Source organism: Aethalodelphis obliquidens, unplaced genomic scaffold (assembly GCF_003676395.1).
Source record: "Aethalodelphis obliquidens isolate GAN/ISIS:26980383/991018 unplaced genomic scaffold, ASM367639v1 scaffold23, whole genome shotgun sequence".
Classification (NCBI taxonomy): Eukaryota; Metazoa; Chordata; class Mammalia; order Artiodactyla; family Delphinidae; genus Aethalodelphis; species Aethalodelphis obliquidens.
The window spans coordinates 26606509-26632615 of record NW_020837967.1 but is presented as its reverse complement, the minus strand read 5'-3'; the positions used below and the strand labels follow the sequence as shown (position 1 = coordinate 26632615).

At 39.3% G+C, this 26107-nt stretch overlaps 1 protein-coding gene across 2 annotated transcripts in view; it reads right to left on the bottom strand.

Moving 5' to 3' along the window:
* The window catches only part of ODAD2 (outer dynein arm docking complex subunit 2), a 269467-nt gene that overhangs the window by 71677 nt on the left and 171683 nt on the right, over positions 1 to 26107 (bottom strand). For both annotated transcript variants that reach the window (XM_027122033.1, XM_027122034.1), the window contains 2 exons: positions 18406 to 18594; positions 17044 to 17265 (listed from right to left, as the gene is read on the bottom strand). In XM_027122033.1, the coding sequence (XP_026977834.1) occupies positions 17044 to 17265; positions 18406 to 18594 (411 nt within the window). The remainder of the gene's footprint in view (positions 1 to 17043; positions 17266 to 18405; positions 18595 to 26107) is intronic.

Sequence of the window (26107 nt, the reverse complement as noted above, 5' to 3'; positions counted from 1 at the left end):
GGACGAAGTAGGATGGAATCACCTCTTCTCACAAATAGTTATCAATCTTCTACCATTTGAAGGATTAATTTGTTAAAAGGAGAATTCAAAAGCATATAAAATTATCTTTTAAAAGATTCTATAAAACCATGGACCATTTCCAGACAGATTAACTTCAAGTAGAAATCAATTTCTCACAGTAAAATCTTTAAATAAATGTTAAATGATAAACTGAAAGGGAAAGTCAGATAACTGATTAGAATTCTGAATAAAAATATTTATGCAAGTTTTATATTTGAACTTTCATCTGGCATGATATCAATGGAGTAAAAGTAATCACTTAATAATAATTATAAAACCAATTATACATATACTCTTTGAGCCAGCATTTCTTCTCCTCAGCATATACTCAATCAGTGCTGTGTCCACCAAAAAATCATGTCAAGGATGCTCATAGAAGCACCATTTGTAATAGAGCCAACTCATTTTCACTCTAATAGGTAGAGGATTCTTTAAAAAATGTTTCATGTTCAAATTATCCATTCACAAGTTTTTCAGAAGTTGGATAAATACTGTATAATTTGTAACTAAATGTCTGAAATTATATATAAAATAATATATATTCCCTAGAATAAATTAGAAACTGGTATCTAAAATAAATTAGAAAACCATTTCTGGAATAAATTAGGAACTAGTGTCATAGTTAAAAAAAAATAGGCTGAAGCCACTTGTGAAGTATAAAGTCTTAAAAATAAAATAGAAACAGCCTATCTGCACACAAATCTGTGCGTGAAAATCCTGAGGGTTAGGAAAAGATTCAGCTGAATAAATAATAATAATAATTTGTCTCCTTGGAAACCACTGCAGTGGATGAATACCATTATAGCAGTGCGTGCTGTGGTGTGCTACCCAGTGTAACTGAGTGGAAAAGTAACTGCCTGGGTGATGGCAAGTGGCTCTCCATATATATGGTTACTTGAGAGCTTAACTCTAAACCTTAGCATTTAAACTTAATAAATTAATTAAGAATACTAGTAGGCTAAATGTGGACTAGTTCATCCAATTCCAGGATATTAAGGCAAAAGGGTGTCCTTTTCAACTATGGTGTTAGCAACGTTAGGGAAAATAAAAGGCTGCTTTATACTGAGGGTAGAAGATTTAACGATTTTCTTGTTTAAAGGGGGGTTTGGGATAAATAGGTGAAATACCTAAGAAGGGCTTAGAAAAGTTATAGTGACCACACGTTCTGATCCCAAGTCAGGAATTTTAGCAATTTATATAAAAAGTTTTATAATCGCATAAAAATTACACCTAAGTCAAGTTTTAGAAAATGTTTAAACTATATCAAATTTGAATAGCTAGTAAAGGCAGCCAATCTGCAAGACTGCAGGTTCCTTTTTCTAAGTTGGCTGGAGAGGGTGCGCCTTATCCAGCGCTTCTCAAACTTTACCGTGGATGTGAATCATCTGGGAATCTTGTTAAAATGCAGACTCTGATCCCGTAGGTCTGGTGTAGGGTCTGAGGTTGTGCATTTCTAACAAGCACCTCTGTGCTGCTCTGTGTCTGGGACCACACTTTGAATAGCAAGCCCTCAGTCCTCACGGCGCCGGGAGAGGCCCCAGACCAGTTGCCTCCAGGCCACAAATAGCTTTGTCCATTAACAAACACTGAATGTTTTCCTGATGACAGGAAAAAAGTTTAGGAAGCACTATTCTATAGGACAATCATACAGCATATACTTTGATATCCTTTCAAAGGCAATTAAATTAACTGGATTGGCCAAGGGTCTGGCATACTGTGTCAGACCTTATATTCCTAGTTTCAAGGCTTATAGCTTTGAAGATAGTATTGTAAAGTAGGTAACAAATAAATTCAGGCCTCTCTCAGTTAGAGGAAATTATATTTTTATAGTATTAGCAGAAAGTCCTCCTTGTCTTGTCTTTGATTAGGAGCAAATGAAGTGTCCTAGGCAGACCGTCTTCACACTTGCAGAGGTACTGCCAAGCAGAGCACCACAACTGCCTGCACCCTAATTCCATACGGACTAGAGCCACACTCTTCCTGTTCAGCGTGATGCCACACACCGCTGCATTCCAAGTGCACAATCAGTATTTGTCGGGTGGGTTAAGCTTCCATGCAATGGATTCATCACCATCAGGTTTCTCTAACCTTTTTCTTTGAACAGGTTGACTTTTGAGCATCAGAGGATGACAAATGTCAGTGATGGTCTGGCACCCTTGCCATTGAAACTCATGTGGATCAGTGGTCCTCAAACTTCCCTATCACCTTAGGAACCTGGTTAAAACACAGTTTCCTGGTATTGCTCACGGAGACTCCGTGTCAGTCGATTTAGGGTGTGGCCAAGCAATGTAGTGTTTCTAAACAAGCCCCATATTGCTTCGAGACAAGTAGACTGTGGACCATGCTTTGGGAAAGACTGCTGTAATGGACCACAGTGCACTCGCGTGGCCCAGGAGTAACTGGTGGGGTTGCTCCCTGATACTCAGGATACTGGGTGAGGAGATAGGAGAGTTCTGACTCATAAGAAGTCATATGACTTTAAGAACGGACACTCTTATTCATGATATACTAAGAGGCCTGAGACTTTTGTCCCAAATTTCCAGGTTAAGCTTAGATTTTTCAATTTTATTCTTTTGATTAGGGATTTCTTCTTTTATAATGTCATAATTAGTGGTATTTATAATAATACCTAGAAGTATGCCCCTTGGCAGTAGGAGATGTTTTTAAAAGTAAAAATAATATAAAGATCTTGGACTTTTGGAATATAGCTCATGTAGACCTAAAAACTTGCTATAGATTAGTGAAAAGGTTTAAATTTAGCCCCAAACTTAATGGAACTGTATTTTATTTCCAATTTTCTTAATTCTAAAAATGTCAAGTATACACATACACACGGAGCATAAAATGCCATTCATATTAGCTAAATTAAGCAATATTAACTAATATTACCTTTGGAAAATACAGCTACCCTTGTTAAAATCTATGTAAAGATTAGCAAAGTAATTTTTTAATCATAAAATCATCTGGTTTTAACTTGATATACTATAACTCTTTCTAGTAATAATGTTCAATTGGGATACATTAAGAATATGCAAGAGCTTCCAGGGCAGTACGAGAGGCTGGAAAATCATGAAGACGAAGGAGGAAAGTACAGCACTGGGGACATAATTCAAGAGAGGGTGTGAGGGCTGTGACCGGAGGGATGGGCGCCAGTCCACCACAAGACAAGCGTGCCCTCTGCCACATCCCGGTCCTGTCTGTGCGTCCCAGACACGGACTCTGCCTCGTAGAGCAGCTCCGCAGCCCTTCAGCACAGGCGCCCACGCCCATGTGTGCCCAGGGGACTTCAGCTCGACCTTGCAATGGGAATGAAGAGAACAGACCCTGGAACCAGATTTCTTGGGTCCTTTCCTTATGACCTGGATGATTTGGGGCAAGTTACTTAACCTCTGTGAGACCCCATTTCTTCATCTGTAAAATGGAGAAAATGACAATTCCCACCTCATTGGATAATGGAGAAGATTGAATGAAAGAATACACGTTAATGTGCTTTTAGAATAGAATCTGCACATAAGAAGCTGAATAAATGAAAATGATATTACTTTCATTATTATCTAGCTCTTTTCTTTACATGCAGCTGTCTTTTTCATCTTTTCTCACCTTTAGCTTTCAAGAAGCGGGGGATTCGTTTTGCTCAGGGTTGAGTGGGAGTGAGGTAGCAGAAGCAGGGTGGATTCGCTCCAGTGAAGCAGAGCTGGCATGGAAGAACAGTGAACATTTAGGAGGCCACTGAATCACCTCACGGGCAAAGGCATTGCCCAGAGCTCTCCAAGGAAAACTGAGACTACAAAAAAGTTATTTTTAAGAGTCATTCTCACATCAGATTTTTATATGCACTAAACTTGTCAGAGTACAAAGAATTAAGATTAGAATTCTTAATTCCTGCTGGAGAGATTCTTGTTTTGTAAACCTTTCTATCAAAGAAAAGCAAAGCGCTAAATACATACAAGGATGGCCCCTACTGGGCTTCACAAACACCCACTGAAGGGCAGCAGGGCCCAGTGCAGTAACTTCCAATTCTTTTTAAAGCAGCCAAAAGCTTCTTGAAGCGATCTCATGTATAATTTTGATACACAAAATGGACAAAATAACCACTGACACTGAAGTAGGTGACTCCAGTGACTACTCCCTGCCCCCCTTCCCCAGGGCCTTGAGTATTAGGCGCTGATCGCTCCCTGGGGGAAACCCTAAGGGTCCAGGAGACGCGGTTTGGAATTCACTCATCTAGTGGAAACAGCACTAAACTATACATCACAATCATAAATGATGTTATGCCCTATAATGACTGTGTGGTTTTAGGAACTTCACCTACCTGACCCTTTGTTTCCTCATCTGCAAAATGTGTGTTTAAAATGGATAACTCACCTCTACCAGCTATCACTTTCCATGAATTTATTATATAAGAGAAAATCTAAAAGGGAAATAAGAATTCTGCTTCATGCCAAGATAGGGTAACAGAGACTGAATATACCTTCCTGCCTCAAGTAATTTAAGAATAGAAAAAAGTAAAAAAACAATGGCTTTCAAGTCATCGGACATCAGACAACAAACAAAGCACAGTGATCACTGAGAAAAGGAAAACAAAAACGGTTAGCCCTAAGGGTGTCCCAGCCTGCTGCCTGGAGAAAGTCTGCTGCCTGGGGAGAGTTTACAGGTTGCAGTGCAGGAAGAGAGAACCCACGCAAAGCGTGGCCATCTCCCTGAGGTGGGAGCCAGAGCTGGGAGTCTGGGGGACATGATGACTAGAGTCCTCCAGGAACATTACTGGAGAGGAGGGGGCAGACTTCTGGAGACCTGCATCAGTACCCCTGGGTCTCCAGTACTGACCATCACCTGTGTGTCAGGAGCCTACCTGAGGACAGGAAAAGGACACCTGAAAGATGGAACAATCCCTGGAGGTCACACACAGGGAGGAATAGTGCCTAAGCCCCCTACTCAGAGTGGAAGACTTCATAATTTACAGGGTGTCAGGTAGAATAAACATAAGGGTCTTGCCTCAGAAGTGGGGAAGAATTAGCCCTACTCTAGTCCTGCCAACGAAGTGTAAAAGCAAGAACTGAAAAGATCAACTTGTTTCACAGTAACATAACTGCATCCCAGAATGAAACGCAAGAATATTTATGGAAACACACACACACACACACGAAAAGATATCCAACACTCAACACAGTAAAATTCACTGTCTGATGTCCAATGATCCATGCAGCAATGATATCAGAACTGTAATTAGAACTGGATTTTGTATGTGCAAGAAGCCAGAGGAAAGAATCACCATGTTAAGTGGGGACATGAGAGATGAATAAAAAGACACAAATTGAATTTTAAGAGGCGAAAATTATAGTATCTGAAATGTAAAACACACTGAGTGCGAATAAAGGGAAATAAAACATTGCAAAAAATTACGCTCCTTGAGGACATGGAAATATCCCAAATTAAAACACAGAGAAGAGAAAGGACTAAAAAAAAACTAACAGCACCTGAGGCAGCTGTGGGAAAACCTGAAGTAGCCCAAATGTCAGTGAAAATGTAGTTTCCAAGTACAGTAGAAAGAGAAGGGGAAAAGGAAAGTATTTGAAGAAATAATGGCTCAAAAATTTCCCAATTTGATGAAAGCTAGGAGCCCACAGATCCAAGAAGCTCAACAAACCTCAAGCACAAGACACATGAAGAAAACGGCACCAAGGCACGTCATAATCAAGTTGCACAAAATCAGTGAAAATACTGAAGTTTACAAACCAGCCAAAGAAAAAAGACACATGACATACAGGTGAACCAACGTAAAGATGATAGCAGATTCTTCTCAGAAACAATATGAGTGAGAATAAAATGGGGCAACATGTTTAAAGTTCTGAAAGGAAGAAAAAAGTCAATGTAAAATTCTACACCTAGCAAAAACATTTTTCAAAAACAAGGACAAAATAAAGTCTTTTTTAAACGTAACAAAAGTTGGAAGAATTGAAGCCAACATTGCCCTGATAGCAAAACAGAGAAAGACATTATAAGAAAAAAAATACTATAAAAATGAATATAGATGCAAAACTCTAAACAAAAATTCAGCAAATTAAGTTCAACAATGTATGAAAAGGATAATACATCATGACAGAGTGGGTTTACCTCAAGAATGCTGGGTTGGTTTAACATCTGAAAATGAATGTAATTCTCCATAATAACAAACTAAAAAAGAAAAATCATAAGATTATATCAATAGATATAGAAAAAGCACTTGACAAAACCAGCATCTATTCCTGATAAAAAATTCTCATCAAAGTAGTAATAGAACAGAACTTCCCTAACCTGATAAAGGTTACCCATGAAAGACCTGTTGCTAACATTAAATTGAATGGTGAAAGACTGAATGCATTACCCTAAGATAAAGAATAAGACTAAGACATATGCTCTTACTGCTTCTTTCCAACACTGTACAGAGTTTCTGGCCAGTGCAATCAGGAAAGGAAGATAAACAAACGCATCTAAGTTGGAAAAGAAGAAAGTCTTTATTTACAGATGACATGATTGTTTATGTGAGAGGCTGGCAAACCACAATCTGTCTTTGTATGGCTCACAGAATGAAGAGTGGCTTTTGCATTTTTGTATGGTGGTAAACAACAACAACAATGGCAACAATAAAAGAAAGAAGAATCGGCAACATAGACTATATGCCACCCATAAAGCCTAAAATATTTAGTATCTGACCTTTTACAGAAAAAGTTTGCCTACCCCGGTCTATATAGAAAATACGATAGAATCTCCAAAAACCTACTAGAGTAAATAAGTGAGTTTAGCAAGGTTGTAGAATACAACATTAGTATACAAAATCAATCACATTTCTTTATAATAGCAATTAACAATCAGAAATTGAAATTTTAAAAGTACTATTTACAGTAGCATCAAAAAATATTGATTACATAGGGAATAATCTGTATTGATTACATACAGATTATGTGAAAAACCCATATGATGAACACTACAGAATGTAGCTGAGAGATATGAAATAAGATCTAATTCAATGGAAAAACAGAGCTGGAGGAATCAGGCTCCCTGACTTCAGACTATACTACAAAGGTACAGTAATCAAGACAGTATGGTACTGGCACAAAAACAGAAATATAGATCAATGGAACAGGATAGAAAGCCCAGAGATAAACCCACGCACATATGGTCACCTTATCTTTGATAAAGGAGGCAGGAATGTACAGTGGAGAAAGGACAGCCTCTTCAATAAGTGGTGCTGGGAAAACTGGACAGGTACATTTAAAAGTATGAGATTAGATCACTCCCTAACAGCATACACAAAAATAAGCTCAAAATGGATTAAAGACCTAAATGTAAGGCCAGACACTATCAAACTCTGAGAGGAAAACATAGGCAGAACACTCTATGACATAAATCACAGCAAGATCCTTTTTGACCCACCTCCTAGAGAAATGGAAATAAAAACAAAAATAAACAAATGGGACCTCATGAGACTTCAAAGCTTTTGCACAGCAAAGGAAACGATAAACAAGACCAAAAGACAACCCTCAGAATGGGAGAAAATATTTGCAAATGAAGCAACTGACAAAGGATTAATCTCCAAAATTTATAAGCAGCTCATGCAGCTCAATAACAAAAACAAAAACAACCCAATCCAAAAATGGGCAGAAGACCTAAACAGACATTTCTCCAAAGAAGATATACAGACTGCCAACAAACACATGAAAGAATGCTCAACTTCATTAATCATTAGAGAAATGCAAATCAAAACTACAATGAGATATCATCTCACACCGGTCAGAATGGGCATCGTCAAAAAATCTAGAAACAATAAATGCTGGAGAGGGTGTGGAGAAAAGGGAACCCTCTTGCACTGCTGGTGGGAATGTGAATTGGTACAGCCACTGTGGAGAACAGTATGGAGGTTCCTTAAAAAACTACAAATAGAACTACCATATGACCCAGCAATCCCACTACTGGGCATATACCCTGAGAAAACCATAATTCAAAAAGAGTCATTTACCAAAATGTTCATTGCAGCTCTATTTACAATAGCCCAGAGATGGAAACAACCTAAGTGTCCATCATCGGATGAATGGATAAAGAAGATGTGGCACATATATACAATGGAATATTACTCAGCCATAAAAAGAAACGAAACTGAGCTATTTGTAATGAGGTGGATAGACCTAGAGACTGTCATACAGAGTGCAGTAAGTCAGAAAGAGAAAGACAAATACCATATGCTAACACATATATATGGAATTTAAGAAAAAAAATGTCATGAAGAACCTAGGGGTAAGACAGGAATAAAGACACTGATCTACTAGAGAATGGACTTGAGGATATGGGGAGGGGGAAGGGTAAGCTGTGACAAAGCAAGAGAGAGGCATGGACATATATACACTACCAAACGTAAGGTAGATAGCTAGTGGGAAGCAGCCGCATAGCACAGGGATATCGGCTCGGTGCTTTGTGACCGCCTGGAGGGGTGGGATAGGGAGGGTGGGAGGGAGGGAGACGCAAGAGAGAAGAGATATGGGAACATATGTATATGTATAACTGATTCACTTTGTTATAAAGCAGAAACTAACACACCATTGTAAAGCAATTATACTCCAATAAAAAAAAAAGATCTAATTCAATGGAAAGATAGTCCTTTTTAATGGGTTAGAAGATTCAATATTGTTAAGATATCAATTTTCCCCCAAAGATCTATAGATTTAATGTCATTCCAATCAAAAATGTTCGGAAGCATTTAATGTAGAGAATGACAAACTGATTTTAAAGTTCATATGGAAATGTAAAAGAACTAGAAGAGCCAAAACAACTTTTAAAAGACAATAAGGTAGGAATACTTATACTATCTAACTTTAAGGCTTATTTATTACAAAGCTACAGTAATTAAGACAGTGTGATATTGGCATAAATATAGACAAACAGAACAAGGGAACAAAACAGATATGTATTCATTGATTTTCTTTCCAAAACTACAAAAGAAATTCAGTGGAGAAAGGACAATCTTTTCAACAAATGATGCCCTTATGCCCCCCAAAATTAGCTTCAATTCCTACCTAGCATAATAAACAAAAATTTACTCAAAATGGATCATAGACTTAAATGTAAAACCAAAAGTTTCAAAACTTCCAGAAGAAAACATAGAAAATCCTTGTGACCATGTGTTAGGCAAATATTTCTTAGATATAGCACCAAAAGCATGATCCATTTTTTAAAAAGACCAGTTGGATTTCATCAAAGTTAAGAATGTCTGCTCTTTAAAAGACACTGTTAAGAGAATAAAAAGACTAGCTACAAAGTGGGAGAAAATATTTGCAAATTATACATCTGGTAAAGAACTTACATCCAGACTATACACAGAACTCTCAAAACTCAATAATAAGGAAACAAATAATGAAATTTTAAGATGGTCAAAAAATTTGAATTTTCCCAAAGGAGTTATAGAGCTAGCATATAAACACATTAAAAGATGTTCTACATTATTAGTCATTAGGAAAATTGAAATTGAAGTCATGAGATACCATTACACACCTATTAAGATGCCTCAAATAAAAAAGACTGAACACACCAAGTGTGACAAGGGCGCCCCCATACACTGCTGGTAGAAATGCAAAATGGGACGGCCGCTTTGGAGAGCAGAATTGGCCATTTCTTCAAACGTTAATCACACACATACCACATGATCCAGCCACTCACTGGTAGGCATTTACCCAAGAGGAGAGAAAGCGCATGTCCACACAAGACTTGTACATGAATATCCACAGCAGCTTTGTTTGTAATAACCCCAAATGGGAAATAACTCAAAAGCCCATCAACAAGTGAAAGGATAGCCAAATTGTGGTATATCCATACAATGGAATACTACTCAGCAATAAAAGAGTGAAGATTGACACATGTGAGAACAGAGATGAATACGAAAGCAATTAGGCTGAGTGAAAGAAGCCAAACAAAGAAATCAAGCACATACTGTATGATCCTATTTATGTTAAACTCTAGAAAATGCTAATCTACAAAAACTAATCTATATTGATAGAAAGCAGATCAGTGGTTGCCCCAAGACAGAGAGGGGAAGGCAAGAAGCTTTACCAAGGGGTAGCAGGAAACTTGGTGGGATCATTACATTGATTTGGTAATGATGTCACGTGAGTATGTGTATGTACAATATATAAATACATACGTCAAAACTTACCAAATTGTATACTTTAATTATGTGCATGCATATGTCAATTACACTTTAATAAAGCTATTATATTTTTAAGTTAAAAAACAAAAATGAAATAAGGAAAATGTTTGGCATATGAATAATATTAAAGTTTAACAGGATAAACTAAAACCTAACTTACTGGAACCCTTAAGTAATCATAAATTTCTTTCTCACTTTAAAGGAAAAGTTCAAATACCGTAACAAGAAAAAAGTCAATCAGAAACAAATCTGTATATGACTCTATGTGTGGTATTGTAATAAATTCAGTGAGGGCTTCCCTGGTGGCGCAGTGGTTGGGAGTCCGCCTGCCGATGCGGGGGATTGGGTTCGTGCCCCGGTCCGGGAAGATCCCACATGCCGCGGAGCGGCTGGGCCCGTGAGCCATGGCCGCTGAGCCTGCGCGTCCGGAGCCTGTGCTCTGCAACGGGAGAGGCCACAGCAGTGAGAGGCCCGCGTACCGCAAAAAAAAAAAAAAAAAAACTCAGTGATACCTAATAGTCCTAACTAAGTAATTTAATGGCATATCATCAAGTGAACTATTCCCAGCACTCCAGGGAATATCTGAAATGTGAGGAAAGTACTCAAAACCATAAAGTTACATGAAGCGTCTTAATTAACCAAAAATATTATAGTTCAATCAAACATTATGTAGACTTGCATACGGACAACGAGAGCTCCTGAGTGATCTGAGCACCTAAGTCCACTTGCTTGACTCGAAAGCATTCGTGATATTTTTCTTGCTTCAAAAACCAAGGGGTGTGTGAGCTTCTGGGTTCATCTTCCGGTCCTGTGGAGGCCACTATGCATGGTGAGTCTGGGAACAGCCAAGACGACCCTTTCAGCTCTACTCAAACTGAACCCCTCTTCCGTCACTCTGCCACTGCTGGGAGTACTCCACGTTGCATCTTCCACAGTCTCTTCAATTTCCTGCCTTCCAGAAAGTTATGGTAGTTTTTACCTGCTTGGTATAGACGTTTGCGAAACAAACCCAATGTCACGAGGGGAAGGGAGTTTCCTGCTTCTTAAAGGTGCTCATCTTCCTTCTGTTTGATCACTTTTTCTGTCTTAGGAAAGGGCTTGTCTTGCTCAGTTTTTCTGCAACTTCTTCTATCACTCGTTCTATCACTTTCCTATGTTACAGTTTTGTTATAATTAGCAAATGACTTTGGAATATCTCCTAGATGTCTCATATTTTCGATACAGTTGCGAACAGCTCTGCTTCCATGTTCGCAAGGTTTTGTAATGACACAGACCCTGGGCTGATACTCTGGAGAAGGAAGTCTGTGTGAAACCACAGAGAGGGTAAGGACTAGATTATTCCTACCCATTGTACGCATCAGAGCAGGGGGTTTATTAGTTCCTATAGAAGAGATGCTTGCCGGGAGAGCCTCTACCACAAGGATTATTTTTCATCATAACTGATGGCTTAGCAGTATTCAAACACAAACCCTTTGGAAACCTACTCTTCCTTTGGCTTCTAGGGCTCCTGGTTAACGGGCTGACTTCCTGAGTTTGCTTTGACAGTTCTTCTTCCTGGTTTACATGCTTCGTGAGTAAAAATGTAGACATTTCCCAGGCTTCTCTAAACTCCCAGCCAAAAAAATCTTATCCACCCTCATTCATGGCTGAATACCTCTCCAATGATACTTCCGGAATCTGCCCTCTCTCCTGTCTCTAGACTATGCTGTGGAACAAGAAAACCACTAACCACCTGCTGAGAACTTGAAATGTGGCCAGTCCAAATTGAGATGTATCGTAAGTGTAAAAACACACACAAGATTTTGAAGATTTAGTACCAAAAAAAGATAATGTAAAGTATTAGTATTTTATTATATTGATTCATGTTGAAATAATATCTTGGGTGTACTGGGTTAAATTAAATATATTACTAAAATTAATTTTACCTGTTTCTTTATCTTTTCTTCAATTGGGGCTATGAGAAAATATAATATTACACATGTGGCTCACATTACATTTCTACTGGATAGCATTGCTCTAGACCTAAAATTCAAACTGACCGTTTAAATGGAACACATTATGACCGATGTGAGGGGATACCTCACTGTGGTTTTGATTTGCATTTCTCTAATGATTAGTGATGTTGAGCATCCTTTCATGTGTTTGTTGGTAATCTGTATATCTTCTTTGGAGAAATGTCTATTTAGGTCTTCCGCCCATTTTTGGATTGGGTTGTTTGTGTTTTTGTTATTGAGCTGCAAGAGCTGCTTGTATATTTTGGAAATTAATCCTTTGTCACTTGCTTCATTTGCAAATATTTTCTCCCATTCTGGTGGTTGTCTTTTGGTCTTGTTTATGGTTTCCTTTGCTGTGCAAAAGCTTTGAAGTTTCATTAGGTCCCATTTGTTTATTTTTGTTTTTATTTCCATTTCTCTAGGAGGTGGGTCACAAAGGATCTTGCTGTGATTTATGTCCTAGAGTGTTCTGCCTATGTTTTCCTCTAAGAGTTTTATAGTGTCTGGCCTTACATTTAGGTCTTTAATCCATTTTGAGTTTATTTTTGTGTATGGTGTTAGGAAGTGTTCTAATTTCATTCTTTTACATGTAGCTGTCCAGTTTTCCCAGCACCCCTTATTGAAGAGGCTGTCTTTTCTCCATTGTATATTCTTGCCTCCTTTATCAAAGATAAGGTGACCATATGTGCGTGGGTTTTGATGTAAAACATAAATAAATAAAATTTTTAAAAAATAATAAATAGAACACATTAGAAACTGGACTTAATTTATTCCAGACCCTCAAAACTGCTCCTTCTCTGTTACTACAGAATAAACACCAGTTGGCACTCACAGATACACTGCATAATGTCAGCTGCTACTGTTGAGGAAACTGTACAGGGAAAGAGCTAACTCTAGAATAAATTACTTATGAACAGGGTGACAGGATGACTCTGGTAATTGTCAAAGAACCTGTCCACATTGCTCACGGGCAGCTGCTGCAGGAATGTTTGCAGGACTAGGAAATAATTCTATACAGCTGTGCCTTGGCGTCCAAGGGGGATTGGTCCCAGGACCCCCAAGGATACCAAAATCCACGGATGTTCAAGTCCCTCATATAAAGTGATGTAGTATTTACATATAACCTACACACATTGTCCTGTGTACTTTAATTTTTTACTGAGGTATAGCTGATTTACAATATTATATTAGCTTCAGATTGTGACACAGTGATTCACAATTTTTAAAGATTATACTCCATTATAGTTATTATAAAATATTGGCTCTATTCTCTGTGCTGTACAGTAGATTCTTGCAGCTTATCTATTTTATACCTAGTAGTCTTGCCACTTTTAAATCCCCACACCTATCTTGCCCCTCCCCCCTTCTTTCTCCCCTCCACTTACCACTAGTGTATTCTCTGTTACCTGTGAGTCTGTTTCTTTTTTGTCATATTCACTGGTTTGTTGCATTTTTCAGATTCCACATATAAGTCATAACATACAGTATTTGTCTTCCTCTGTCTGACTTATTTCACTCAGCATAATGCCCTCCAAGTCCATCCATGTTGTTGCAAATGGCAGAATTTCATTCTTTTTTATGGCTGAGTAATATTCCATTGTGTGTATATACATTGTGTGTATATATATGTATCACGTCCTCTCATCCATTCATCTGTTGATGGACACTTAGGTTGCATCCGTATCTTGGCAATTGCGAATACTGCTGCTGTGAACACTGGGGTGCAGGGATCTTTTCAAATTAGTGTTTTCATTTTCTTTAGATATATACCCAGGAGTGGAACTGCTGGGTCATGTGGTAGCTCTATTTTTAGTTTTCTGAGGAACCCCCATTCTGTTCTCCATAGTGGCTGCACCAATTTACATTCCCACCAACAGTGCCAGAGGGTTCCCTTTTCTCCACACCCTCTCCAGCATTTGATATTTGTGGTCTTTTTGATGATAGCCATTCTGACAGGTGATATCTCATTGTGGGGTTTTTTTGGGGGGTACGCGGGCCTCTCACTGCTGCGGCCCCTCCCGCTGCGGAGCACAGGCCCCGGACGTGCAGGCCCAGCGGCCATGGCCCACAGGCCCAGCCACTCCACGGCATGTGGGACCCTCCCGGACCGGGGCACGAACCCACGTCCCCTGCCTCGGCCACTGCGCCACCAGGGAAGCCCCTCATTGTGGTTTTGATTTGCATTTCTCTGATGATTAATGATGTTGAGCATCTTTTCATGTGCCCGTTGGCCATTTGTATGTCTTTAAATCATCTCTGGATTATTTATAATACCGAATACAATGTAAATGCTATGTAAATAGCTGTAAATACAATGTAAATGATATGTAAATAGCTGTAAATACAATGTAAATGATATGCAAATAGCTGTAAATACAATGTAAATGCTATGCAAATAACTGTAAATACAATGTAAATGCTATGTAAATAGCTGTAAATACAATGTAAATGCTATGTAAATAGCTGTAAATACAATGTAAATGCTATGTAAATAGTTGCCAGCACATGTGGCAAATTCCAGTTTTGCTTTTTGGAACTCGCTGGGATTTTTTTTCCTGAATATTTTCGATCTGTGGTTGGTTGAATCTGCAGATGTGGAGCCCACCAATATGAAGGGCCGACTAAGCATTTGCCTAGAGAGGTGCTGTAGCATTTAGGAACAAAAATAGTCAGGGATTTGCCAAAGTAGTGGATACAGTTCAGACGCATTTGAAGTCAGAAATGTTAGCACAACGTGACAATTCACTGCAGGGACCTTAACCACCCTGATGGGCCACATATTTTCTTGCATTGTCGTAGCTGATGGAATCTTCCTCTTCACCTAGCCTGAAGACTGGAGTAATTTCTGACTCAACACTTTCCTTTATTCCCCATATCCAGGCAACTACCAAACCCCACTGGATTCTACCAACACCCACTACACAACATCCACATTTTTTACCTCAAAACCAAAGAAGGGACACAGATCCTCATGCTTCCCCGACAGCCGCCTGAGGGAGAGCCCACCATGAGGCCAGCCTCTGTTCGTGACAGAGTAGCCTACAGCAAACTTACAAGAATTGGTTCTTTACACTTATCCTCCAGTAGAAATAGCAGGTAGTCAGCAATGCCGATGGGCAAGACAGAGAGGCCCTCCACATACCCTTAGATGACCCGGGAAAGGGTCTCAAGGGCAACAAACCAAACTTTCTCTGTTTTTCTCTATCCTGTCCCCTCACCCTCATCATTTTTATTGCTTTATTCTTTTATTTATATAAGCTGTGTGGGTGGGTGAACACAGTTTGAACATTTTTCATAGCAGAATACAATTCATAAGTGATTTTGGATTACCTACTGACTTGTATTAGGAGAAGTAATTGAGAGTTGCACATATACCTGGCATATATGTCAAATGAATGGTAACACGTAAACCTATTAAATTGGAAAACTTTCTGAGTAGTCTAGAAATTCTGCTCTTAAACTGACAATTGTCTAAGCATGTTACGTCAGACACTTTATCAGGCTACTTAAATTTATAGCTTCATTTCTTTAAAAGTCTTTAGGTTGTGCATATTAGATTGTCCTTGTTCAATAACAGAACGTATAATTTTAAATTAGAAAATCTTCTTTTTTGAAGTGTGAACATAATCACATAGAAGTGATGACATTTTTACCATTCTTTAGTAACTTGAAGTAAACATTCCAGTATATTTTTTTATAATTAACTTAAAAAAATTAGTACTTAGTTTAAAAGGTGCTTTTTATGCCAATTATTTGCTTGAAAAAATTAATATGGCCTAACCTATGTGCTGAAAAAATGGATTTATAATGGAAAAGTTGACACATTTAAATGTAAACTGGGTTTAATTTCAGAAAAATTAACATCGTATTCTTCAGCTATAATAGGTTTAAAGGATAAATTAAAATAATGGCCTCAAAAAATTACCAACTGGCATTCTAAGAGTCATTCCTCCATAGATGTTTCATATTCAGCACATGTAACTTTGACAAGATATGATTAAGATTTTATTAGCTTTTGTCTAAAAGATCAAGCTAACTTTGGGTATACATTTCAAAATGTAAATGCAGCTGGCTGTCAGAGGCTCCAAACTGAGGTAACAGACAGTAAAATTACATTGTACAAGGAAACAAGCCACAGAAGAGAACTAGAATTTGAAATCAATTTCTCCTAATACTTGTAAGCTGTTCATGTACTCTTAAGTATTTTTCTGTCTGTTGTCATCAAAACATTCCACTCAGAATAAGCTCTAGGTGGTTTCCAACGTATAGATATATCAAAGTCTACGTGCAGAAACTTTCCCACCTGGATATTAGTTAAAGGCAAAGAAAATTTGATGCACAGTTTTTTGTTGTTGTATTTTTTTAAAAAAGATGTCTTTGAATTGGTTCTTTGCTTGTGGTTAAGACTGGCAAGGCTGTCTAGCTGCTGTTTGTTAGCTCCTTTGCTGTGCATTTGGTGTCTGTATTTTATTATTTAAGTGCTAAGTAAATAAAATATTAAACAGAATTATGAATACCACTGATTATTCATGCACTATACATTTTCTTTAATCCAATTCAGATTATGGAACTTGTACTTATTTAACTGAGTTCACTTTATAGTTTTCAATTTAGAAAAATTCTATCTCCACGCAACTTTTCTGCAGCACAAATCATGATAATGATAACACACGGCTCATTTGCAGCCATGATGCAACAGGCGGGCAGTTTGGTGTGTTCAAATACCCCTTTAAGTAAAACCTTAACATCACTTAAGTTTCTTCCCAACCTACATTGACATAACTTGAACTAAACCACGAAGTTGGTCAACAGTACCTTCACTGCGCCATTCTCATGCATGGTGATGCAGTTATCGGCATCTTCTGAAAGCTGGTACAAGGCTTGGGCTGTCGCTCTGTGCACGTTGGTGTCATTTGATTTCAGGTACCGCACTAATGGAGCCACTGCCTTGTGCTCGCCAAAGGCCACTCTGTTTCTGCCCCACATACAGCAACGTGAAATGGCTTCTGCTAGATGACGTCTCAGTGTATCATCATTCTGCACAAGGAGAAGGGATTATGGCATGTGCATCATAATGACCCTGTGATACTTTTGCTCTAGGTGTTTATTACCCACTGGCTGCTCAGGTGGTGTCTTGATGGGAACTAGTATTCTGGTGGGTCACCAATGCATCAAGGTTCAATGCTGCATTTTCTTTTTATGAACGGAGTGGAGTGCATGCAGGTAAAGGCGATCAGGTGTCTGGCATTAGTTATTTGCTCAAGGTTCAATTTCCTTTTGAGCAAGTCTACTCACAACACAGAGCTACAGATCAGCGAGTGGCCAAGTAATAAAAACAACTAAGGAATACTGGACACTCTTAAGGGAGCCTGCCAGATAACTGGGGGAAGTGGATTAACTCTACCTCTTCACCTTAGGAATACTTCCACATCAGGAATACACCTTGGTTCCCAAGAGGGAGAAGACACTGCAGCAGACGAGGACAGGTTTTGAGTCTGCCATTTTCCTTCTGTATTGTTTACACAGACCACATACTTCTTTCTGGATGTAATTACCTCATACAGATATAATACAACTGAATAACACCATAATTTTCTGTCTATTAATTGTACTGTTCTCTCGATTCAGGTCACAACTTGGTGTCCTTAACTGAAACTGGCAGATATTCTCAGGAATTTAGTATTAGACTGGCCCAAAAGTCTTCTAGACCAAGCAGGCTTCCAATCATTGAATTTCTGCTCCACGACTTTTCTGCCAAGTTCAAGCTATGCTCAAATACCTCTGGTCATGGTGAAGTCATTATCTCTCAAGCCTGCTTGTTCTATCTGGCACAACTCTGGGTAAACAATACAGCGATTGCCAAAACCTTCTAGCTCAAGAATGCCATCGACCCAAGCTTGCTAAGCTGGGAGAGGAGCATTTAACTTCTGAAGTTGGCATGAACAATTATCTTAAGGCTCGTAACAACGACGATGGTGATGATTTCAGTTTGAAATATACTTTCACGTTTATTAGTCTCAGAAAAACTAAAATGAATTCACTAAAATCTCATACCTCACAAGTGGCAGATATTAAACTTGAATCCAGGTCTCTGGATTTTAAGCTCATTGTTTTTGCTACTACACCGTGATATCTTATGACAATATACATTTTGAAATAAAAAGATACATTACTTACTGTATTTGCTAGTTTGGACAATAAAGGGACAACTCCATGATCTGTGATAACAGCTAAATTTTCTTGGTCTTTTGCTATATTGGTAATAGCAGCACATACACTCGCCAAAACTTCTTTATTATCTGATTTCAGTAAATTGACAACAAGTTCCAAACCACCAACAAAGGAACGAACCATCTCTCCAGCATCCTAGATAACAATAAAAATAAAGATGATATCAAAAATAAACCTATGTTTAGCATTTTTTTAAAAAGCACAAAGTAATGATAAGGCTGTGAGGTATACCTCCGGCGTGAAAAAAATTCAATTTATATGTCATATAAATATTTACATGTTATGTTATACACACATACATACATGTATGTATGTACAACACATACACAGAGACAGGTCCGTTTCCACAAATGTGTATTGAACAACTATTATGTGAGAGTCACTGTGATAACTACTGGGGATATAGAAGTTAGCAAAACACTTGCTCAAAAGGAAATTGAACCTTGAGCAATGTGTTTTGCATTATTATTGCAGTAGTTATGTTCTATTAAATCATCACAGAAACAGAATTAGCTAATACTGAACCATTGCTACTAGGGGAGATACAGGGCTAGCTTCCAGCAAGCCTCTGGTCACATTGTCACGAACTGATCAAAATATAACCTTGTTTTATGTGTGCTTCTGTTTAAAGACATCTCATTTCATATGCGTTAATTCATTAACATTGAACCCATAGACAATACACTGTAACTCATGCCTGAATGAAGCTTATCTAGCACATGTATTTTCTCCATAAGGCACATCACAGCTTTCTTGCACTTAGGAACACTAGACTGCACTTCAATACTATGCATGGGGGCCATTTTCAACAGTGAAACCAACAAAAAACACAAAAATGTGGAAAATGCGGCACTAAGCAGACTGCACAACGGAGGCTTGTCGATGGTCCAAGGGCGGAGACAAGCGCGCAGAGCGTCCGCTTGCTCAACCCCCACTGAGAGTGCGTGTGTCGGGCAACTTAAAATTTTACTTTTCTGTGCATGTCCAAGAATGACTGAGAAAGGGCCCTGAGTGCTGATTTGGGAGTTACAAAAAACGTGAGCAAGCAGGTGACTCCCCAGATAGAATCCGTGAACAACGTGGACTGACCGTGAACACTCTTCAGCCACCGCGTCGCTACAGTCTGGTGGGGAAGATGGGCACTAGGAAGCTACAAGCAGACCGAGTAGCGTTAATGGGGAAGAGGGAAAGACACTACAAATACGTGTGCGAGGGACTCCTGGCTGGTGTAAAGATTCAAGGAGTGCCCCTCCACCATGACGCTTGCCAGCTGAGACCTCAGGGGCGAGGGGTTGTCCAATGTGAAGGGGATTCTGGGTGAGGGACCGAGAGTGGGAGACAAGGTACTTTTTTCTGGGTCAGGATGGTTAGAGCATAAAGTAGGAGAGGGAGAACGGGAGACCGTAAGGCTCGCTTCGGCGGCATGCGAAAGCCGCTGAAGAGGCTTATTAACTGTGTGGGGAAGCAGGAGAGGCGCTTTTCTCCATTTTGCCTCGTGGGAGGTCCCTCAGGATTGCAGCGTGGGGGCAAAGAATGGTGTTGGGGACTCAGGCTGTTTCACAAGTTCAGGTAACAGGTGGTGGTGGTTTGGAGGAGGTGATGGTCCAGCCTGGAGAGAAGGGTGTGGACTTGTGAGGGTTAACTGGAGAAGATAAGGACGAGTGCCTCAATTCCCATGCTTCTGACTTGCCCTAGTGGTGTTGATAATGTTGGAAAGTGGGGTTTTGTTTTGTTTTCTTGGTGTGGGAAAGGGTGGTGTTAGGTAACAGAAGAAGTACCCACAAGGCATTTAAGTGGAGGGTTCCACTTAAGGAGTCAGTTGGCTTTGCGGCTCTGGGGCTCAGGAGTGAACACCAGGCTAGAGGTAGAGACTTGGAAGTCATCAGCATAAGGACCGTAACTGAGGTAGTAAGTGAGAAAAAGCGGGCTTTCTGTCCCGGTATGGCCATGTGGGCAGAGACAAGGAATTTGTCAGAGGAACCTGGAGATAGATGGCGAAACAGAAACCCCACCTCCCCTGGTGTTGGACAGCGGCTGCGTGATGTCCACCAATTATCTGGCTCCGTGGTTTTCTCAAACAACAGAAATTCACATCTTTTGAGTATCAACTATATGTCAGGCACTTTGTGCATAAATTATCTCAGTTAAACCTCCAAATAACCATGCAAAGTAGATACTGTTTTTCCATTTTTGATTTTAAAAACTGAGGTTCAAAGATGTTGAACCTCATAAACTAGATTGTATCACTCATGACGGCAGGGGCCATGCCTTAGTAAACTCCATGATCCTAATAAATCATGAATCTGATCTCCTCATCCCCATACCTCCCCAGTCCTTCCATAGCTCCCCCACCCTTAGGATAAAATCCCAACTCCACACATGCTTTACAGCCCTTCCCAGTGCACCCCTGGGTTCCCTGCCTCGCCCTCCCTAGCTTGAGCCCCCTTCCCCAGCCCCACACACACCCTAAGCCAGTGGCTCCCCAGAGGAGCTAACAGCCAGAATCCTGAAATGTTCTCTGAGAATGTAGTTCAGCAAGTCTGGGCTGGGGCCTATAAAAAAAGAAATCTGATTCTTTAAAAACCCTCCTGGTGAGTCTGAACTTCAACCAGTATTGGAAGCACTGTTTATGCATTAGTCCTTCGTTTTGCGTCCTCAGACGTGCTGCCTGCGTGTCTCCTTGCCTTTGCACATGCCCTTTCGTCTGCTTTCCTATTGGCTTGGGGATTCCTACACATCCTCAGCTACTAGCTAATGTGCCATTTTCTTCGGGAAGCCTTTCCTGAACCTCAAGTCTGAGTTAAGCCGCTCCTCCTATAATACCTGGTTCTTCTCTGTTTATTTTTTTATTTTTAAATTTATTTATTTTATTTATTATTTATTTTGGGATCTCAGTTGCTGCGTGTGGGCTTTCTCTAGCTGCGGTGAGCAGGGGCCACTCTTTGCTGGGGTGCCTGGGCCTCTCATTGTGGTGGCTTCTCCCATAGAGGAGCATGGGCCCTAGGCGCGTGGGCTTCAGTAGTTGCAGCACATGGGCTCAGTAGTTGTGGCTCACGGGCTCTAGAACGCAGGCTCAGTAGCTGTGGCGCACAGGCCTAGCTGCTCCGCGGCATGTGGGATCTTCCCGGACCAGGGCCCAAACCCGCGTCCCCTGCATTGGCAGGCGACTCTAAACTACTGTGCCATGAGGGAAGTCCCTCTTCTCTGTTTATAATACTCTATGCGGTATTAGCTTATCTGTTTGCCTTTGACCTTGAACTGTAAATTCCAGGAGGGCAGGGACTCTGTCTGTCTAGCTCAGTGTTGTATGTCCAGTGCCTAAGCCAGTTTCTAACAGTGAGTACATGCTCAATTAACATTTATTGAATTTGATTACATGCAAACTTGCAGCTATGGAAGGAAAATTTTCACTGAGGGTATAACAAACCAAACTAAGCTTCTAGGAAATGATGAAGGAAGGGCCTAAGTCAGGTTCTTCCCAATTTTAAGGGCAAAGCATCTTTGTCCACAACATGTTGCCTCTCCTGATTGCTAGGTGAGATGGTATCAGCAATACTGGTGGGCTTGTTCTCAATGTCAAATTTAAATATAATTTCTGATAGTTAGGACACACTTCCTAATTCTGATGTATCAATAAAATTATTTTGAAAATATTTAATTGCCATTTTTTCTAAAATTCTACAATAAAGGTTTTTAAGTAACACAAAAGAAATTATCTTTCTACATTGTCACCTTATTACACTTCTGTGCTTCAGGATGCAAGCAAACCAGAAGATTATAAATGTGAATTTATTAACCTCTGGTCAAACGTCCAACTTAACTTAATTCAAATTACTCTTTGAGGTAGTACTTGGTAGTGGTAGCTGTAGTAGTATTTCCACCTTATAGATGAGAAAAACCTCAGAGAAATGAACTAATATGTGAAAAGAAAACTGATAAGTGGCAGAAGTGGGATTTGAATCCAGATATGCCCAACCTTTTCTAAGTGATGTTATATGCATCAATAATCTAATAAATTTAGCAATTATATAATTATCTAACAATTTTTTCTTGAGAAAAAAACTGGAGGAATTCCTGAAAGATGATGGTGGGCATAGTTTTTGAATCTCCCTATGGAAACAGAGCAAGTATTATAGCAAAACAAAAAAGGGACAACACATACAACAATATTCAGCAACTAGATATCTACACCAACCCCCAAATACAAGCTGATCAGGACAAGTTACCGAGCGCTACAAAGCCCACATGCTCTAAGAAACTCTGAAATCTGCAGGGGAAAAGCAAAGGGAAACTAAATTGCCATTAGGTCACATTGGAAAGCTCAGGAACAGCAACAGAAGCTGGGAGCTGACTTCTCAGGCTCTGATGGATGGATAAAACTAAAAGGACACACAGGTATGATGGTGCTAGAATGTTCTATAGGTCTGAGTCCCATGAATTCTTAAAACTGAAGCCTTGTCACAGGACAAAGCCAGCACTGAGGAGAAACTACTGGGGTTGCATCCTAATTGAACAAGGCAAGGGTAACAGGAAGAAGAGAAGAGAAAGTCCAGATAAAAAGAGGGCAAGAGAGCACAGGAGTCTGAGCCTACTCTCCATCACTGTGACAGTAGCAGACATGGCATCCTAAGAGCCATGAAATTAAAAATGCTACCCTGGCCCACATCTCTCTCCTAAAAGACCATGAAAACTCATTTCAATTAAAAATGCACTATATATAAAAAGACCACAGTCAATTTCCATTTGGAGTTACTACAAGAAAAAAATGAAAAAAAGAAAATCATAGAAAGTATGATTAGAATTATTAAAGCTCACAAATTAGGTGATTAGTAAAAACCCATTTTTAAAGATCCATAAAAATTTAGAAATAAAATTAAAATTAATTTTGGAAATAAAGAGCAAATAGAAGTAACACAAGAATGAATAAACAAAATGGGAAATATCTTTAAATAAACAGAAGATGTGAAAACTCCAAAATGATGGAAAAAGAGCTCACAAAAACTTCAGGAGAACAAACAGGCAGAGAAGATCTAACATATGTACAGTAAGAGCCCCCAAGAAGGAAACAAAGCAATACAAGAGAGCAAAATTTTAAAAACTGTAATCCAAGAAAACTCTCTCCTGAAATAAATAAAACCTGAGAATATATTGAAAGGTCACTCAATATACCAGGGAAAACTGGCCCAGAATTGGCTAACATAAAGACAAATACTAGTACAACTGCTGGACAGTAATAAAACAGAGAAAGATTCTTTGGTCTTCCAGGCAAAAAGACCAAGCCACCGCTAAAGAAAATAATAAGCTATTATCCTTAGACTTTCCAACAGCAATGGTTTATGCAAAGGAAAAGAAAGTAACACGTGTGAGCGACTCAAGAGAAAATGTGAAGCAAGGTTCTAACTTCCAAAAGTTTGAAGCCCAATGACCTTCAAGGATAAAACTGTTATAAACATGGATGGCTTCAGGGAGTGATGCTAACACAGGCCCTTCCTGAGGCACCTACTTGGGAATGAGTGTCAGACCTCCAAAAAGACTAGAAAGACGTTGACAAAGGGACAGAAGATTTCTTAAAATCCTTTCCTGGCTTCATTTCCTTCAGGATCAGGTCTAAATGACATTCACGCATTTTCCCCGCCTCTTCTTTCCCATACTCCTTTGCATAAGCTATATTCCGGCCTCTGGGATTATTGCTGTTCCCGACGTACCATGTTCTTTTATATCTTTGACCAAGTTATTTTCTTTACCTGGAGTTTAGCCCTACCAAACTACAAACTCCTACTCAGTTCTGAAAACTCTGACTCATCTTTTAATAGCAGCTTAAATAACAGCTCCTCCATGAAAATTTCCCCACTCCCCTTCTCAGTGTTGGTCACCCCCTGCCTTCCATATTCTTTTCGATGGTTTTGTCCAAAAACCTCATCCTCTCGTGTTTGCAAAGTCTTTTTTTGCAATATATTCTTTTTATATGTTATTTAATAAATATATGACTATATTTTCACATATAATAGAATTTTAATAAAGATAAATCAAATAAAACAACTATATTTTAGATAGAATTTGTAATCAGTTTTAGGTATTTTTAATTAATTTTTATTGGAGTATAGTTGCTTTACAATGTTGTGTTAGCTTTTACTGCACAGCAAAATGAATCGGCCAAGTCTTGATCTTGTTTGGTTGTCTAGTTCTCACAGACGAGCATCAGGAGAGGGCGTCTCTAACCCCAGAGGCCTAAATCTGTCCTCGAAGTCTCCTTCCCCTTGCCAATGATTTGCTTAGGGGTGGCCTAGATATGGCCCAGTTGTGGCTAATGACTTCTGAGATGACAACTCAGAAATCTTCTGGAAAAGTTTTCCTATTTATAACAACACTGAGAATGGCAGAACAGAAAGAGGACAAGAGCCTGGTCCTTGAAGACACCGTTGAGCTGTTGAATCAGCTCATCCTAAAATCCGATTTGGCTATTGAAAACCAAAGGCATCTGTAGCTGTTTACTTTTCATCATACTGCAATGATTTTCTCATGGGTCCTCTCCCCATTAACGTGTGAGTTCTTCAAGAGCAGAGACACCTGGTCTTGTTCTTTGACTCTCACTTGGGATGTTGTCTGGTGTCTGTCACTCAGAGGACTTTCAATAAATGTTTGCTGAATTATGAAAAAATAAAGGGAATAAAGGGACTATAACTTTAAGATACTTAACCACAATCACAAGCACTAAAAAGAAAAGAGCGTTAGCTCTGTAAGACGGAGTGTAAATGCATCCGATCACTTAGCTTCCCATTCTAGTGACTTCCTGGTTCTCTCACGGCTTTATCAGTGGATCCCGTGAGCCACAGCACTGGGGCAGCGGGGGGAAGAATAACGAGAGTGATCGCACCTGCCTCTGATCCAAGAACTTCCTGAGGTGCGTGGTAAGAGACCCAGCGAGCCAGTGTCAGCGAGGTCGTGGGCGTGGCTCACCAAGGTCTCCTAACGTTTCTAATCTGTGGGACAGTGAAGTGTTACACTCAAGCCTACAAGCCCCTCCAAAGTTTATTTGCTTTGAAGGTGAGATTCTTTCTTTCTTTCTTTTTTCCTTTTTAGCTTTAAAGATTTTAGACACATGACTTCTTGCCTCACATAGTTTCTCTGGAAAGGAAGACAGTATATTTGAGGATGGAAAAAGTAATTATTCCACCAAGACTGTCTTTCACTAAATGCTAAGCAGCTGGGAAATCCACCACATTTCCCACCTTCTCATATGTCTTAATAACTAGTCTTTGCCAACTTCACCATTGGTACAATATGGGTTATAGACAATTCAAATACTTACCTGTAATGGAAAAATCTTTAATAATAATAATGATAATAGTAATAATAGTAATAGTAAAAAAAAGAAAGAGAAAGACAAATACCATATGATATGACTTATATGCGGAATCTAAAATATGACACAAATGAACTTATCTATGAAACAAAAACAGAATCATGGACATAGAGAACAGACTGGTGGTTGCCAGGGGGAAGAGGTTGGGGGAAGGATGGAGTGGGAGGATGGGGTTAGTAGATGTGAGCTTTTATATATAGAATGGATAAACAACAAGGTCCTACTTTATAGCACAGGGAACTATATGCAATATCCTGTGATAAACCATAATGGAAAAGAATATAA